At 38.6% G+C, this 19,780-nt stretch overlaps 1 protein-coding gene across 1 annotated transcript in view; it reads left to right on the forward strand.

The window, feature by feature from the left end:
• ERC1 (ELKS/RAB6-interacting/CAST family member 1) overlaps positions 1-19,780 on the forward strand; it is a 282,059-nt gene that overhangs the window by 58,983 nt on the left and 203,296 nt on the right. The window contains exon 3 of the mRNA XM_080914840.1: positions 5,712-6,128. Coding sequence (XP_080770966.1) covers positions 5,712-6,128 — 417 coding nt within the window. The remainder of the gene's footprint in view (positions 1-5,711; positions 6,129-19,780) is intronic.

The following is a 19,780-nucleotide window of genomic DNA, read 5'->3' on the forward strand; positions in this document are numbered from 1 at the left end:
TTCTTAATTATTTTAATGAATTCTTTTATCTACTTAAAGAATGATGTAGATATTTTTACGAAACACATGGAAAAGAGTTTTAGATATATCGTGTGTGTGTGTGTGTGTGTGTGTGTGTGTGTGTGTGTGTTGTGTATGTGTGAGTATACAATTGCATGTGCCCTTGCTTATATATGTGGAGGCCACAGGAGGCTTTAGGATATTTTCCTTTTCCACTGTGTGCCATATTGGCTGGATACAGGGACTGTCCTTGAGCTGGTGTATTGGTCTGCCAGCTTCCAGGATCTTCCTCCCCATCCCACTGCTGGGGTTACGGGCATGTGCTGCCATGTCCAGCTTGTATATGGCTGCTAGGGATTTGAACTCAGCCCTCTTGCACAGCAAATACTTTCACGTGCCAAACCACTTCTCCCATTTTCAAAGACATATTTTGTTTTATGTTTGTCATTGAAGTTATTGACAAATCTTGTTTAGATATTATATGACACTGTTTTACTTTACAGAAGAATTTGTGCCTTTATAAAAGCTGCAGTTGTTACAGTTTTAATCCCTAGGTATGTGTTTGTTTATTTTTTCTTTCTAACAAAGATGTAAGTTAGTGTTTTACAAGATATGTGTGCTGGCTAGTTTTATGTGACCTTGACATTTTGGAAGAGGGAACCTCAATTGAAAAAAAATGTCTTCAGCAAATTGCATTTGGTCAAGCCTGTGATACATTTTCCTCATCAATGTGGGAAGACCTAGCTTGTGGGTAGTGCCACCCCTGGGCTGGTGGTCCTAGGTGCTATAGAGAAGCAGACTGAGCAAACCACGAGGAATAAGTAAGCAGCTTCTTCCAAGTCCTCTGCATCAGCTCTGACCTCCTGGTTCCTGGCCTGACTTCCTTCAGTGGTGCACTATGATATGGAAGTGTAAGCTAAAATAAACCCCTGCCTCCCCAAGATGCTTTTGATCTGGGTGTTTTATCACAGCCATAGAAACATTTCACCCTGAGAATACTGTCCTGATTTACAGAGAAATTAGGTAGTTGTATTAGTTATGTTTCTCATTGTAACCAATGCAAGGTGAGAGGGCTTCTTTTGCCTCATGGTTTGAGATTTTTCTATCAGGAAAGGCACGCCTATCAGTTGTGGCCAGCATCATTTTATTCATACTAGGCTTCTCTTCTCTCTTAAGTACACCTTCAAAGACGGCTTGTTTAATAAAAGGTGCTGGCAAAATGGGATATCTAAATGCAGAAGAATGAAATTAGTTATCATTTCTTACTGTATAGAAATAAATTCAAATTTGATCAACGGTCTTAATTTAAAACCTGAGATGGGCCAGGGTGCACACTTTTACTCCCAACACTTAGAAGACAGAGGCAAGTGAATCTCAAATAAGTTTGAGGCTAGCCTGAACTACATAAAGAGTTCCAGGCCAGTCAGAGCAACACAGTGAGACTCTGTCTCAAAAAATAAAAAGGAACAAAATATTCAAACCTAAGATGGTATTGCTGCTAAAAGTAAATATAGGGAAGACTCTTTTGGATATAGGTGTAGGCAAAATTTTTCTGAATATAGAACCCTAGTAGCAAAGGAAATAGCCCTAAGAATTGACAATATTTTGGAGCTTCATCATAGTTAAAAAAAAAAGTCAACAAAACGAACAGACAGCCCATAAAATGGGAGAAAAATCTTTACAGTTACCACAAACAAGGCATAATAAATATAAATATATAAAGATGTACAAATCCCCACTGTCAATTAGTAAATGAACCAATGACAGACTAGACAGTTCTTAAAAGAAGAAATACAGCTGACCAAAAAATGTCTTTGAAAGTTCCTATTATTTTTTGTCTTGATGGAAATGCAGATTTAGCCCCCTTTGAGATACCGGTACAATCAGAGCTTTCCCAGAGAGCTTCAGTAGAACTGTGCCATGTGTCCTTACTCTACTGCCTTTGGGCATATACCTAAAGCCTACATCCTACCACAGAAATACTTGGACATTATGTTTATTGCTAGTCTGTTCATGGTAAGAAGGAAATGGATTCAGTTTAGGTATCCATCGATAAATGAATAAAGAAAATATGGTGTGTATATATGTACAATAATATTTTATTCATCTGTCAAGAAAAATGAAATTTTCAGAAAAATTGACAAAACTGTGAGATAACCCAGGCTGAAAAGAGAAATACCCTGTGTTCTCTTTCATATGCTGAATCTAGCTTCTAAATGTTAAATGTAAGCATGTAGGGGGAGTAAGTGTGGGAGAGGTCAGGAAGCTAGAAAGGGCTGGCCCATACGATCTGATTCGGAAAGCAGGAGTCTGTATGGAAGGAGTGTGGGGGTGAAGTAGTGCAAGTGTTCTATGAAAGGGGAAGCGGGGCAGGGTACTGGTTCAGAAGGATATGGGGGGATTGAGGCGTGGGTTGGAGCAGGGCAGGGGAATCAACCCAAGGGAAATAGTTGTGAAAATGCACTAAGGAAACTTATTACTTTGTAAGTTAATTAAAAAATATATATATAAAAGGTTTTTAAAAGGATTTGTTTCTGGGTAGACAAATACATAATTTTCTCTGTTGACAGTTTTTAAATTTTACTTGTATTTTGAATTGTGTGTATTTTTGTGTGGGCATGTACATAGAGAGTGCATGCTCTTCACTAGTGAGCCAACTCTCCAGTCCTGTATGTAAAATCACTAGTCTGATCGTGCTTAATTATGTGCGTTTCAACTATTTCTCACGATTTCATCATACAGTCTGTATAGGTTTCGTTTCTTCATTTCTACTCTGTATAGTTTTTATTCATTTTAGCTTACTATTTATTATTATTATTATTATTATTATTATACTATATATTAGCATTTCTGTAATGGTGATAGCAGATGTCCTATTTCTGATTTTCAAATGGATTCTTTGATATTTGTCCATTTTCTTTTTGGGATCTTTCCCTTCTAAAATAGTAGCAGGTGTTTTTGTTTTATGAATTTTTTGGTAGTATTGGGGGAGGTGGCAGTTTTAATAAAGCAAGCTAACTTGTTTATAGCCGGAGGAGCAGGTGTTGCCTTGTATTCCATTGAAGAAATTGCTGCTAAATTGAGCTAATGCTAATGAAGTAGATACGTCACTTGTTGTGTTTCTTTCATTTCCAAAATTGTAATTACACGTCACAATCATATATGTCTTAAAGTGTGTGTAAGATTATTAGCTTTAACTTTTATTACTTCTGACCTCAGTGGATTGACAATGTTAAAAAAAAAAAAAGAGGAATGGCCACACTTAATCTTCTTCCTCTTGAATTTAACTTCTGATAGATTTCTGACTGTTTTAGACACATAGCCGAGATTATCTCTAATTCTTCTGCCTCCTGGGGGTGAGATTACAGGGGTGAACCAACACTCAGTTTTTCTTCTGAGTTTTCACTAAGACATTCACTAAGAGATGTCTGTGTTTTAGAGTTTGAAGGGTAATGATGAAAAGTAGGCTTTGGAGAATCAGCATTTCCATGCATCTTTTTATTAAGACTATTAGCATCTAGTTACCATTGAATATTTGAAGTCTGTTGCTGGCACTTAAATGAATTTTAAAAACCACATTTATAAATTAAAATACCTGATAGTTTATTGTAATTGTATCCATTTTAAAATAAACACATGATTTTTAAGAGTTTGAGTATTACTAGAAATAAAAATGTACAGTTTGCTAAGACAACAATACCCAAAACAAAGACTAAAAAGAAAAGACTGTCTTTTCTTTATATGAAAACAAACCAAACCAAACACAGGAACACAAAACCAGTCTGGAGACATATTTACGTGGTAAACACACACTCTCTCTCTCCCTCTCCGTCTCCTTCTCCCTTTCCCCCTCCCTACCTCCCCCCTCCCTCCTCCCTCCCTCCCCCCTCCCTCCCCCCCTCTTCCCCTCCCTCCCTCCCTCCCTCCCTGTCATCATATGTGGCCAAGGTGCCTGTTGCCAAGCATGATGGTGCTCAGTTTGATATCCAGAACCATGTGGTAGGAGAGAATTGATTCTTGAAAGTTGTCTTCTGACTTCCATGCTTGTACCATGGCTGGTGCACACATACATGCTTGTGTTCCCCATTCCTTTTTTCTCACACACAGAGTAAATAAAAACCTTATAAAAATCCTAAGTAGTGCTAGGTGCAAAACGACAGAATTGGAAAGATTGTGGCACACAGAAAGTGGATGTTTATTTTGCTCATGTAGCATAAAGAATCACCTCACCACTGGTGTACTCACATCTTAGTTACTTTTCTGTTGCTGTGGTAAAATACCCCAACAGTAGCAACTTAAAAAGAGGAGGGCATTTTGTCTTTCAGTTTGAGGTGTAGTAGATTGTAGGGAGGGAAGGCAGGGCAGCAGCGGGAGCTTGAAACAGCTGGTTAGATTGTTCCCACAGCTGGAAAGCAGAGAGAGATGAATATTTATGCTAGGGCTAGCCTTCTCCTTTTTGTGGAGTCTAGAATTCTGGTCCAGGGAATGGTGCTACTCACTTCTAGTTTTGGGTCTTCTTCTCAGTTAACTTCATCAACATAATCCTTCACTGGTGTGCTGATGTTTTGTCTCCTAGGTGATTCTAAGATCATTTGAGGTTGACTGTTAACCTAACCTTCACTTGTCAATAAAATTGAAATGATTAGTACATGGGCCAGATGTATACAAGAATGCCATTCACAGAGTCAACGAATATAACATTACTTTGCCAGGGGTTGGGGAAGGGAACGATGGAAAACTTATTAGTACTTACTAGTAAGTACTTACTAGTGTCTATACGTTTTCAGTGAAGCAAGATAAATAAGCTCCAGAGATAGATCCAGTATAGCATTGTACCTGGAGTCAACAATAGCATTCTAGGCCTTAAGATTCATGTTAAGTAGTTCTACTTTTTGAGTAGTATGTATCATTTGGCTTCAAACTTGAGATGTTTATTCCTGCCTCAGTCTTTTTTTTTTTTTTTTTTTTTAAAGATTTATTTTATTTCATGTATATGAGTACACTGTAACTGTCAGACACACCAGAAGAGGGCATTGGATCCCATTGCAGATGGGTTATGAGCCACCATGTGGTTGCTGGGGATTGAACTCAGGACCTCTGGAAGAGCAGCCAGTGTTCTTAACCACTGAACCATCTCTCCAGCCCTCCTGTTCCTGTTTTTAAAATGATATTATAGGTATATACTATTATGCCTGGTTTTGGTGTTTGTGTGTGTTTTTGTTCATGAGTTCGTATGTATGTATGTATGTATGTATGTGAAGGTTAAATTGTAATTAAATAGTTATATATAACCACTCACTAAATACTAGTACTTAATAATTAATACAATTACTAAGCCATTTTGTTTTGAGTAGACTTCTGTGTTTTGGAATACATTTTTTTTTTTTATCCCTGCTGATACAGTCTTCTCACCCCCTTTAAGATACTTTTCATTAAATTTTGAGATGTCTAGATTTTATTGTGGCTTATAAAAGTTAAGGACTGTCATAATTCTTTTCTGGTGTGGAGAGATAAGCACAAATAAAGTTATTGACAATTACAGCTTATCATAGTTTTTAAAACTTGAATTAAAAGAGAATAAAGTAAATCTTCATTTCTGAGGATATTTCTGAGAATCCTTACAGCTATTTTTAGCTGCTTGCAAGCTGCTCTGTCTTTGCTAATTGAGGGGGAAAAGCTGATTTTGGTTTTTCTTTTTGTGTTGTTCTCAGCACATGCAGATGACAATCCAGGCTCTCCAGGATGAGCTGAGGATTCAGCGGGACTTGAATCAGCTGTTTCAGCAAGATAGCAGCAGTCGGCCTGGGGAGCCCTGTGTGGCAGAGCTCACTGAGGAGAACTTCCAGAGGCTGCATGCTGAGCACGAGAGACAAGCCAAAGAGCTGTTTCTTCTGCGGAAGACCCTGGAGGAAATGGAGCTGAGGATTGAGACTCAGAAGCAAACCCTGAATGCTCGGGATGAGTCCATTAAGAAGCTTCTGGAGATGCTACAGAGCAAAGGACTTTCTGCCAAAGCTACAGAGGAAGACCATGAGAGAACGAGACGGCTGGCAGAGGCAGAGATGCATGTCCACCACCTAGAGAGTCTTTTGGAGCAGAAGGAAAAAGAGAATAATATGTTGAGAGAGGTGAGTGACTACCTTTTCGGTTCCTGATTGTCTTTTTCCCCTTATTAATCAGAATCTTGCCCTAGATACATTTATGTGTTCTGCTGTGCTGCTGGGTAGGATTTTACCTCTTGTGCTTCAGCTCTTGAGTGATTTCCTTTTTGATCGTTTTCTCTAGAATGGAAGGGACATTACCTGGCATATATGTTACTCAATTATGTTCTCACCCCTGTCACCTACATGATTCCTAGGGGCTCCTGCTCCTGAGTTGCTGAAGGGATGCAGGGTTGTTTTGGTTTTTCACTTGCCTCTATTTGTTCATAGAGACAGAACAGCAAAGCCAGAGTCAGGATAACAGCTAACTAGTGCTCAATTAAACAATACTAGTAAAAGGCTGTAGACAGTTACCTCAGCTCACCTATGCCTGGAAAGCTGGAGCTACGGTAATGAATGCCTCCTGTGGTTTCCCTGGAAACATTTGCCTCATTGTGAAGGATATGTGTTAAAAATCTTTTGCCATGGAGTGTAGCCAGAAGGAGTGATGTAGAGACACACTATTTTATATGAAACAGACTCAAGCTGGCCTCTGTGATTAGACCTCACTTTCTGGGGGCAATGCCATTTTAAGAAAGCATAAAGGAAGAATTCATCTTACCATGAGCTAATTTAAAAGCTGAAATACATTTTATATGTCTGATTTCTTAGGGTTTCTATTGCTATGATAAAACACTATGACCAAAAACAACTTGGGGAGAAAAAGGTTTATTTTACTTGCAACTTATTTTAAATCACAGTCCATCACTGAGGAAAGTCAGCCTCTGTGCATGAACTCAACCAGAGCAGGAACCTGGAGACCATAGCTGACACAGAGGCCATACAGGGCTGTTGCTCCATGGCTTGCTCAGTCTGCTTTCTTATATATCATTAGACCAACTTCCCAGGGATGGCATTACCCACAGTGGGCTGGGTCCCCTCCCATCTATCAGTAGTTATACTATAGACTTGCACATAGGCCAGTCTGGAGATGTGTTGGATTTTCTCATTTCAGGTTCCCTCTTCCAAAATGACTCTAGATTGTTTCAAGTTGACATAAAACTAGCCAGTGCTTCTGGTTAGACATAAGTCTTTTTAGCTTCCTTGGGGGATACACCAGTATAACCAGCCAACTTTCGCATTTTGATAGGAGGGAGTGGGGGTCCTCCAACTGTTAGGATGAGTCCGAATAATCCCTTTTTTAAACATGATTTGGGAAGAAATGAAACAAACAAACATATTCAACTGAGCATGATAGAACAAGGCTTTAATCCTAGCACTTGGGAGGAAGAGGCAGCAGATCTCTGGATTTTAGCCTGCGTGGTCTACATAATGAGAGACTGTCTCAAACAAACACATAAAAACACCCAGGAAACTAACAGCAACACAAACGAACTGGCTGAGTGTGGTGGTACATGCTTTTCATCTCTTCATTTGGGAGGTGGAGGCAGAGGCAGAAAGGCAGAGAGAGGCAGGCAAGTCGGTGAGTCGAGGCCAGTCTGGTTGATTCAGTGAGTTGTATGATAGGGCTACCCAGAGAAACACTATTTAAAATAGACAAAAGTAAAAATCCCAGGTGTATATTGGAACAAATACAAACTTGCTGATGCCTTTTTCCAACTATAATTTCCTGCTTCAGGATTATTACATTTTTGTTGCTTCTGAACATTTCAGCCTATCCTCGTAGTGCAGGAACTAATAAATAACAAATAGCTAAAGGATATGGGAAGTCACAGTTTATTTATTTAATTTTTGGGGGCGGAATTATTGAATATATTGAGCTCAAAAATACTGAAAAAAAACCTGGGAGTTTTAGATTGTCTTTTTAAAAAAAAAGTCATATAAATAAATTATGTATATAATAAAAATATATTTCTCTATGAATGTACCACCAAACAGTTCAAGGCTGCATTTGTAGCATAATGTCTTATAAGGAATATAATCATGCTATTTAAAATTACTCGAAGGCAAGTGGACACAGTGGCTTTGGAAATACTTCTTTTTTTCTTCCAGACTTAGCTTACATCAATTCTGCAGTGAAGTTTCAGTGTGTACATGTGGTAGCAGTGGGCATGTGAGTAGGAGTATCCAAAGCACTTTTTCTTTTTGAGATGGATGCTTACTAAGGAGCCCTGGCTATCCTTGGACTCCCTCCAACCCCAAGGATGCTAGATAAAATTAAAAACTCTTCACCACCAGACCAATGCTTAATAAAATAAGAACTGAATGATAATTTTATAGTCTGGCTTAAGTAAATAATAGTCCAGTAAATGTATATTTACTAGAAAGCTTTCTGCTTACTAGTCATGAACTGAAGTTAGGAAAAAGTAAAGACAGTTGTGCTAAATGATGTTTAAGAGCATTCTTGAAATTTTATCTACTTAATCTGTTAAGTAGATAAGGGATAAGAATAAATAATATCATTAATGGAAAAATGGCACTCAGTTTGCATTATTGCAAAAACTAATACACTGATAGTGTGTATCTGTAAAACTAGTACTTGGGAGACAGTGACAGAGAATTTAAAGTTCAAGCCAGCTTGATCAAGGAAAACAGAATAGAATCTAGAAATAATGCAGTGTTAAGTCTATGACCAATATTTTGATAATGATCTTCGCTTTGAAAATACCTAGTTACATAAAATTAAATTCTAGATGAATTAAAGAACTATTTAAAAAGAGACATCCAAAGAAAATGTAAGCAAAAAACTTTAATATAGTCTTTGACATGGAAGAACATTAATAAATTAAACACACACACACACACACACACACACACACACACACACACACACACACACACATGCATTAGAGGTTATAATTAACAAAGGTAAAGTGATAACCCAGGGCAGATTTTAACACTTACCCTGACCTCACCTTGACCTTACCTTCAGGCTAGTTCCTAAAGCAGTAAGATGCCAGAGGTGCCTGCTCCTACAGTTTGTTCTCATTCATTCCCTTACTCAACAGTTCCTGACTAAGCCCATAGTATATAATGATTTTATGACAGTATATATATTTTTACTGTTTGTTCACTTCTAAGACTCCCAGATTTGAGCTGGAGAGTTGGCTCTGCAGTTAAGAGCTTTCTATATTCACACTGCACGCCTTCATCACACGCAGGAGTGGTATGCCTTATAATCACTGTCTTGTTAGACTTAGAAAATGACATAATAGTAAGGTAACATTTGTGATATTACTCATTACAGTATTCTTCTTCATTTATGAAAATGATTCTGTTTGCTGCCCAAATTAAAACTAATATTTGATTATTATACTTTGTGTCAAGGTTTCATTGTGGTTGGAGCTTGAGTTTTCTGTTGGTCATGGGCTTGTTTCATTGCTGTACTGCTCCACCTTCTGTTTGCTAGATGAGTGAGGACATCTGTTGGACAAGCAGTAAATTACATGCCCTGTTTGGTTAGTGCTTTGGGCTTGGATGCTTAGAGAAATAAACAGTAGTCTCAGTGTCTTGGTAGAGGATATTGAAGTTGGCTCTGGAATTTTAAGAAACTCTCTTATTCCTGTGTATACAAAGCATTGCAACTCAATAATATGGTTCAGATCTCTGTTTCTCTCTTTAAAATGTTGGCAGATGTTTGCCCTTTTTTTTGGGGGGGGGGTGGGCTTTTTTGTTTGTTTGGTTTTGTTTTGGGGGGAGTGTTTTGTTTTGTTTTTGAAATGAGGTCTGGCTATTTAGCTCAGGCTGGCTTTGGACTTTCCATGTAGACTAGGCTGGCCTTCAACTCATTGAGATCTACCTGTCCTGCCTCCCTAGTGTAGGGATTAAAGTTTTATCCAGTCATACCAGGCTAAGGTTTTTTTGTAATGAATTACATTGCATTCTATTTGGCTGTTTTTTTTCTTTGTTTTGTTTCCTATGACATTTTAATCTAAATCTGTTAGTACAGCTTTTCATGTGTTAAGGGTTTATTTAAAAATGTTTGAGGTTACAAGTACTAGTATTTGTATAGATTCTAGTCTGTGAATTCTGAATTTTGGCTAGTATATTTGAGAAGTGTTTCTGAGTTTTCTTGGCAGTTAGAAGTTGTAAGAGTAAAAAAGCATTAGAGATATATAGAGAAAGAAATAGATAGTGGAAATCTTTGTTGATTTAATCTTAGCACTGCATAAAACAGTGGGAGGTGAAGGCAGCAGGACCAGGAATTAAAAGGCCAGTTGCTTCTACACGGGGAATTCAGTACCAGCCTGGTTTGTATGAGATCCTTTCTCAAAGAGGAAGAGTGAATAGGAGAAGTTGGAATAAAAAAGAATCCCAGTGTTAGCATGTTTGATGTTGTGTAGTGATTTGGAAAGTGAGGACAGTTAAATATGTTGTTTACTCAGATATATTCTCCTACTCCTGCTTTTATTATGTCATTTTCTCTTAATTTCTATTTTGTCAAGAAGGTAGGTTTTCTTGGTACGGTGTAGCTGCTAGAGATGGCAAGTGGCTATGGGACCACACTGCTCATCACTGGATGAAAGAAGGTACCAAACAAGTAGTGAGGAGCCTTTTAACCTCCCCACCACTTCCATCTCTTCTGTGAATATAGTACTCTATTCTAGAACTTATAAGGAGGATTGACTTTGTCAGGGGACTTTACAAACATTTGACCTAAGAGCAACCAGGGTTGAAACCTGACATTTGAAAAAAGAGAAACTTTAGACTTTTTTAACTAAATTTTTTATTACTTTACTTATTCACTTTACATTCCAGTATTAGCACCCCATTTCCAGTACTTTCTCAAACAGATCCTCTGCCCATTTCCCCATCCCCTTCTCTGAGAAGGGGGAGCACCCCCTAGGTATCATCTCCCTTCTTGGCACATCAAGTCACTGAAGGACTAGGCACATCCTCTCCCAATGAGGCCAGACAAGGCAGCCCATTTAGAGGAACAGGATCCACAAGCAGGCAACAGATTCAGGGACAGCCCCTGCTTTAGTTGTTGGGGGTCCTGCATGAAGACCAAGCTGCACATCTGTTACATATGTGTGGGGTAAGGGGGAGTGGCTAGGTAGAGCCCATGTTTGCTCTTTGGTTGGTGGTTCAGTCTCCAGGTTAGTTGACTCTGTTGGTCTTCCTGTAGAGTCCCTGTCCTCTCTGGGTCCGTCAGTCCTCCCCCCAACTCTTCCTCAAGACTCCTGGAGCTCCATCTAAAGTTTTGCTATGGGTCTCTGCATCTGTTTCCATTGGCTGCTGGGTGGAGCCTCTCAGAGGACAGTTATGCCAGGTTCCTGTCTGTACACAGAACAGAATATCATTAATAGTGTCAGGCATTGGTTCTTGTCCATGGGATGGGTCTCAATTTGTTCTAGTGATTAGTTGGCCATTCCCTGTGTCTCAGCTCTACTTTTGTCTCTGCAGATCTTGTAGGCAGGATACATTTTGGATCAAAGGTTTTGTGGGTGGGTTGATGTCCTTATCCCTCCACTAAGAGTCTTGCCTGATTATAGCAAGAGGTTACTTCAGTGTCCATATCATACTGCTAGGAGTCTCAGTTACCCCCCACCCCCATAGATACCCTGGGGCCTTCTTCCCTCTTTCTATCTCAGGCTTCCAGCACATCCTACAGGTGCCCCCCCCACCCCCACGAGTTTCTTCCCTGCTCTCTCTATGCCTGAAGTTCCCTCCCTCTTCCCTCTCCCATTTAGTTTCTTCCTTCTATTGACCTTCGATATCTATTTTGTTTCCCCTTCTGAGAAAGAAGCCCTCGGGCCCTCCTTGTTATTTGACTTCTTTGGGTCTGTGGATTGTAGCCTGGTTATTCTATACTTCACGGCTAATATCCACTGATCAGGGAGTACATACAGTGCATGTTCTTTTGGGTTGGTCATTCCTGCAAAATTCATGATGTCTTTGTTTTTAATAGCCAAGTATTTCATTGTGTATATGAACTACATTTTCTTTATCCATTCTTCAGTTGAGGGAAATCTAGGTTGTTTCCAGTTTTTGGCTATTAGAAATAAAGCTGTTATGAACATAGTTTGACAAAAAAGCCAAAACCTTACAATGGGTAAAGGAGAGCATCTTCAACAGATGGTCTCCATGTAGAAGAGTGCAAATAGACCCATGTTTATCACTCTGCACAAAACTCAAGTCCAAGTGGATCAAAGACCTCAGTGTAAAACCAGATGCACTGAATCTAATAGAAAGTGGGAAACTTCCTTGAACACATTGGTACAGAAGACAGCTTCCTGAACAAAACACTAATGGCTCAGGCACTAAGATCAACAATTAATAAATGAGGCCTCTTGAAACGGAAAAGCTTCTGTAAGCCAAACGACATAGTCATTAAGACAAAACAGCATCCTACAGATTGGGACAATATCTTCACCAATCCTACACCTGACAGAGGGCTAATATCCAAAATATATAAAGAACTCAAGAATTTAAGACACCATTCACAGACCTTATGAAGCTCAAAAAGAAGGAAGGCCAGAATGTGGAATCCTCAGTCCTTCTTAAAAGGGAGAACAAAACACTCATGGGAAGAAATACAGGGGCAAATAGAGGAGCAGGGATTGAAGAAAAGATCATCCAGAGACTTCCTCACTTGGGGATCCATCCCATATGCAGCCACAAAACCCAAGCACTATTGCTGATGCCAAGAAGTGCTTACTGGCAGGAGTCTGATATGGATGCCTCCTCAGAGGCTCTGCCAGAGTCACACAATACAGTTGAGGATGCTTGCAGCTAACCATCAGACAGTGAAAGAGCTAGAGAAAGGACTAAAGGAGATGAAAGGGTTTGCAACCCCATGGGAAGAACAACATTATCAACCAACCAAACCCTCCAGAACTCCCAGGGACTAAACCACCAACCAATGAGCACACATGGAGAGACCCATGGCTCCAGTTGCATATGTAGCAGAGGATAACACTGTCTGGAAGAGGCCTTTGGTCCAGTGAAGGCTCGTTTTCACAGTGTAGAGGAATGCCAAGGCACTGAGGTGTGGGGGGGAGGGGGAGAAGTGGGAAAGAGGGTAACATTTGAAATGTAAATACAGAGAATATCCAGTTAAGAAGATTAAAAAAGAATTTAGACACCAACAACCAAAATAGCTCTATTAAAAATGTGGTACAGAGCTAAACAGAGAATTTTCAACAGAGGAATCTCTAATGGCCAAGAAATGTTTAATGTGTTTAGTCATCAGGGAAATGCAAATCAAAACAACTCTGAGATCCCACTTTACACTCATCAGAATGGCTAAGATCAAAAACTCAAGGGACAGCACATACTGGTGAAGTTGTAGAGCAAGGGGAACACTCCTCTTCTGCTGGTGGGAGTGCAAACTTATACAACCACTCTGAAAATACATCTGGACATAGTTCTACCTCAAGATCCAGCTATACCACTCTTGGGCATATAATCAAAAGATGCTCCACCATGCCACAAGGACACATGCTCCACTATGTTCATAGAAACTACAGAACTTTTAAGTGTTACTTTCAGTGATAAGTGTTTCTTTCTTTCAATCATGTTGATAAGATCAGCATATTTTTATGGTATTGGCCTTACACTAGGCCAAAGGCTGGGGTATGATTTAATATACTATTATTATTAGAGTTATTATTTTATGGTTAAAGAGATTGAACCTAGGACATGGTGCATTCAGGGTAAGTCCTCTATCATTTAGCTAAATCCCCAGCCTATTTACTTTTAAAATCAAAGAAACGGCTGAAGAAAGAAGCACGAATAGTTTCTAATTTATTCTCAAATTTCAGGCTATCCATTCTTTGGTAAATTAGAGGAGATAATGTATTTCTTATTTATAGTAGAAACTATGTGATGTTATTAGGAAATTGAAATAGTATATCTACCCATATGCTTTTTAAAAATTAAAAAATATATATTTATTTTAAAAATAGGGTTCTCTTGCTTTGCCTCTTGAGTGCTGAGATTAAAGGCATGAGTCACCATACCTGGCTTCTACCCATAATTCATTTCTTTTTCTTTCTCTTTCTGTTTTCCCTCTTCCCCCTCTTTCTTTCCTCTTCTCCCTCCACTCCTTTTTGCCTCTCCCCTCCCTTTGTTCTTTTTCATATTTCTGTCCCTTCCTGTTTTCTTTTTCCCTCCTCCCTTGCCCCTCTCTTCCTTTCCTCAGGCCCTCTCCTTACCCTACCCCTTTCTTTCCCCGTCCCCTTTCTGTTTTTCTTTTCTTTTCTTCCCTCTCCCTCTCCTATCCCTTCCCTCTTTTCCTTTTCCCTTTTCCTTTCTCATCCCTGTCTCCCTTTTCTTTTTTCTTCATTTCCCTGTCTATTCCCTTTCTTCTCCTGCTGTGACTCTTGTTCATCCTGTCCTGGTGCATTTCTCTGTAGTCTAGTCAGATTCTCCTTACTCTTGTCTCAGCTTCCTGAGTGCTGGAATTACAAGTGCACACCACTATGTTCAACTGTGTGTGTGTGTAGCTCTGGCTGTCCCGGAACTAGCTCTGTAGAGTGGGCTGGCCTAGAACTCAGAGATTACCCTGCCTCTTCTCCCAAGTGCTGGGAAATAAATACATGCCTGACTGTGCCCAGCTTCTTAGTGTTTTGAGAGAGAGTCTTTCACTCTTCTGGAACTTGCTGAGTAGGCCAAGCTTTAGACCAACTCTAGGATTGTATTTAGACCCTTATACTTGCATGGGAAACACTTTGCTGAGCTATCTCGGCAAATCTCAAGTTGTATTTATTTTTAAATAAAAAATTTCAGCCAATAGGGATGAAATGAAGTGTGCAAATAGCACATTCTTTTTACACTTGTTTGAATAGTAACTTGGTTTCATTTCTAGAGTTGCTTCCATTCCTTCCAGTTTGTGAGCCTGAGGCTTGACTTCCTCAGTGGGAAGGGGGAGTTGTCAGTCCACTGAATACAAGATGTGGTCATATGAGCTTTATTGTGTAGGCCTGTGGATAGAAATGTACTGTGACAGGATTTCAGATATTTTAGTGGGAAAGTTTTATGCTTGTGAATGAATTAGACTGCATTCTGACCATCTCTTATTATACATGGAGAAGGATTTTTACAATTCAAGTAGTTTCATTTATCTTCACATTTTCTTAGTCTATGTGCTAGGATTTAAAAAAAAAAAAAAAAAAAAAACATTATGCTTAATCCTTACACACCAAGAAAACTTTGACTAATTCCAGGTTACATCCTATTTTACATGTACTTTATACTCATTGTAACTAGTAAGATCTTAATGCACACTATCAAACCTTTAAAAAAACCAAGCACTGACAAAAATGTATTTGTATACTTTTATACCAAAATGCTTAAAATCTGTACATTTATCTTTGTTTTTTAAAATAAAGTTGTTCAATAAAAAAAATAAAAAGAAACTATAATTGCAGCGTAGTGTGACAGTATACATACCAGGAAAAAATGTATAAAATCTGTACATTTATCTTTGTTTTTTAAAATAAAGTTTTCAATTAAAAAAAGAAAATAAAAATGTAAATACATTTTCAAAAAAAACTATAATAGTTTGCCACAAAATGGAGCATTGTGAATTTACTTGTTTGGAATATAGGTAATGGAGAAGAGATGGCATAAAATTAGTTGAACACCTAAATTGTAAAGTATTCAAAGAAATTCAGCTTCAACACTTACAAGTATAGGAACACTAAATAATACATATAAGTATAGTTTTTAGCCTTTTATTGGCTTATGAAAATTGTCTATAGGTAGTGTAGTTCATTTTATGTTTATATAATCAAAAAATCTTACTTCTTTGTGGAGCAAACATTCTCAGAAGTCTCTACTGTGTACTCAAGTGAGCAACTTATGTACAAGCTGCAGCTACTGAGTTTATTTTAATGCTGCTGGGAGATTAATCTGGACTGAACGACGTATTTAAGTGTTGGAATGGAAGAAAACAGATGAATTCAATAGCTTCTAAAACTTAAAGACATAATATAGAAAGTGTTGTGAATCAGGGCTGGAGATGTAGCTTATTAGGAGACATTGCTTACTGTCTTAGTCAGGGTTTCTATTCCTGCACAAAACACTATGACCAAGAAGCAAGTTGTGGAGGAAAGGGTTTATTCAGCTTATACTTCCACATTGCTGTTCATCAATAAAGGAAGTCAGGACGAACTCAAGCAGGTCCTGATGAAGAAGCTATGGAGGGATATTACTTACTGGCTTGCTCAGCCTGCTTTCTTATAGAACTCAAGAGAACCAGCCCAGGGATGACTCCACCCACAATGGGCTAGGCCCTCCCCCTTGATCACTAGTTGAGAAAATTGCTTACAGCTTGATCTCATAGAGGCATTTTCTCAAGGGAGGCTGCTTTTCTTGTGATAACTTCAGCTTGTGTCAAGTTGACACAAAACCAGCCAGTACACTTACCATATATATGTAAGTCCATGAGGTTGAACCCTAGCACCTCAAAATAATAGTATAAACAGTTGTGTAGCTTAAAGAATTATGAAATATGCTCCCTTCTAACCACCATCACCTAACTACAGAAAGGGAACTTTAATCACTGTCAAAGCCTTTTTTTTCTTCTTCTAAGAGCAACTGTGATCTTGGCTTTTATGATCATTTATTTGCTTTTGGCTAAATTTACCATATCTATTCCTAATATTAAAACATTATCACATTTATATTTGTAATATCAATTAATGGCAATACATATCCTGGCTTAGTTTCATGTGGATTTCTTATCCCTTTTTAAAACTATTCATTGGTATTTTGACCGCATGTTTGTCTGTGTGAGCGTGTTGGGTTCCCTGGAACTGGAGTTACAGACTTTTGTGAGCTGTCATATGGGTGCTGGAAATTGAATCTGGTCCTCAGGAAGAGCAGCCAGTGCTCTTAGTTTTTGAATCATCTCCTCAGCTCCCTTTTAAAAATTTAATTAATTATTTTTTTGGAAACTGTTTTGTCTTTGTGTTGCATTCACTGTATACTGGAGAATGGACTTAACTTCTAGTCTTCCTGCATCCCTTCCTGTTTTATGTAGTTCTAGGAATCTATCACCCAGCTGAGGACACCCTATGGTGTTGTGTACACTAGTCAAGTGCACTGCCAAGTGAGCTTGGTTTTTAGCTCTGTTTTTCAAAAGTACCCTTAAAAGTTTTAATTATAGATTTAATCTTCCATGAGCTACTTCTTAACTTACAGGCTAGAATAATAATTCCATTATATTTGTAATTTTTGTGTATGTGTTGGCTTATTACACACACACACACACACACACACACACACACGGGGCGGGGGGCGATGAGACAAGCAGGACTGTGTTTTATTTGGTAAAACATCAGGACTTGGACCCCATATTGACTTATCCATTATTCCTACCCTGTAACAAATTACAATCACCAAACATACAAGGCAGGGAATTAAGCCTATTACAGGAGTCAGGCATTCATTTATTCTTTACTTCACATTTAAAACAATATCCTAGCATGATAATTTTACCCCTACTACCTTTAGTGTGTATCTATTAACCTCAAGGACATTTTTTTGTTTAAACATAATGACACCATCACAGCTAATTCACCTAAAATATTTAAGAGACATCTGAGCTAGGAACAGATGGAGGTAAAGGGCTCATGGCATGGGAGATGGGAGAAAGTTCAGCAGCCCAGCATATTTGGGGAACAGCTAGGTGTCCAGTGACTGAAGTAAAGTGGCTCAGGGAAGCAGGGAAGACATGAAGCTTTATACTCACTCTGTCAAGAAAACATGTCACATGGGGAGCCTTGACGGGGTTTTGAGTGTGGAGTGAGGAGGTCACCTTAGTTTTTAAAGGACCGTATTGAGAAGGTGTGGTAAAGGAAGCAAAGTGTAAAGGAACTTGCTAATGACAGGCATGCTGTTTTGGCTGGCTCATGTTAGGTGGGAGTATTAAAATGCTAGAAAGAGTTTTTGGATGTTTTGAAGGTCTGTTTTGGGGTGTTTTGAAGGTCTATCTAAGTAGATTTCCTGACATTGGCTTTGTGGCAATTGGAAGGTATGAATGACCACATGTGTGATACAAATGTAGGATGCTATTGGAGCCTGTCTTGGAAAATAGCTTTTGAAATGTTTGATACCTACATAAATATGATATCCAGTTGAAAATGTAAGGCTGGAGTTAGTTGTAGCAGTGTATATTAATAAAGATTGAGCCAGAATTTTTTCAGTTTGTGAGGTTTTTGGGAGTTTGGAATATTTTCATAGATGTTAGCAGTTGACCATTTCCATTCTAAAAGTGAAATCAGAAATGTTCCAAAAATGCAATGAGTATAGTGTGAAACATTTTTGAAAGCGTTTCTTTTTGTAAGAATTTTTTAATTATTTATTTTTATTTCATGTGGATTGGTGTTTTGCCTGCATTTATGTTTGTGTGAGGGTGTTGGATCTCCTGGAACTGGAGTTACACAGACAGTTGTGAGCTGTCATGTGGGTCCTGGGAACTGAATTCAGGTCCTCTTGAAAAGCTGGCTGAGCTCCTAACTGCTGAGCCACCTCTCCATTCCTGTTCTGTAAGAATTTTAAGAAAAGTTAAAAGTTAATCAGTAAGCTTCCTGGTCAGCAACAATGAATAAGTTATGTGAAAAATATAACCAAATATTATATTATCATCTTTTTCATTATTCATAAGCACCGTTTATATAGAGTATTCTACTCTGTCTTTTTTTAGGGCTGTCCCGAGTATTTTTTTTTTTCAAGTACTGACTGATTAATTCAGAGACGGCCACAAGAAAATTGCCTAAGATTGTCTATAACTTCTGAGTGATTCTTAAAGACTTTTTTTGAGATATTTTATTAATCATTTTTCATTTATTGGTTATTTTATTTATTTACATTTCAGATGTTATCACCCTTCCCAGCTTCCCCTCCACAAGCCCCCTATCCCCTCCTCTTCTCCCTGCCTCTATGAGGGTGCTCCCCCTCCTGCCAACCCACTTTTGCCTCAGCACCCTAGCATTCTCCTATCCTGGGTCATCAAGCCTCCACAGGACATCTTTCCTTACTAAGTATTTGTGCGGTAGTATTGTTTGTTTAGGCAGTTAGGGTCTCACTGTGTAGCTCTGGCTGTTCTGGGACTTGTTTTATAGACCAGTCTTGAATCAAACTCATGGAGATCTGCCTGCATCTGTTCCCCTTATGGCTTCTCAGCCTACTTTGTTATAGAACCCAGGGCTTGGGTGTGATCTCATCCACAATGGGCTAGGCCCTCCTACATTAATTACTACTAAAAAAATACCCTGCAGGCTTGTATATAGCCTGATATTATGGAGGTGTTTTCTCAGTTGAGGCTCCTCCTTCTCTAATGACCTGAGCATATGTCAAGTTGGCATAAAACTAGTCAGCACAAGTGACGCACAAACACATCACTGTTAAGCCACAGCCTTTACTTTTCATTCATCCCCAAGATCACACATTAATAAAGACATCACAATATAAAACATTTTACAAACTTAAAGAGTTCCACAGCCTTAAAAATTCAAACATGTTAAAACTTTGCTTTCTTTATAATATTTAGTCTCTTTTAGAAAGAATTCTGGGACTAAAGACATGTGCCACCATATCTGGCTTTCTTTCTTCCTATCAAGAAAACTGTCTTACAACGTTTTCTGATTTTGAACTACATAGAAACTTGTCCAACAGACTTTCTACCTCCCTGGAGCCCCACTGGAGGTTTTCATCGTAGGTAACTAGGT

This window comes from Micromys minutus, assembly GCF_963924665.1.
Source record: "Micromys minutus genome assembly, chromosome: 3".
In the NCBI taxonomy this organism is placed as follows: Eukaryota; Metazoa; Chordata; class Mammalia; order Rodentia; family Muridae; genus Micromys; species Micromys minutus.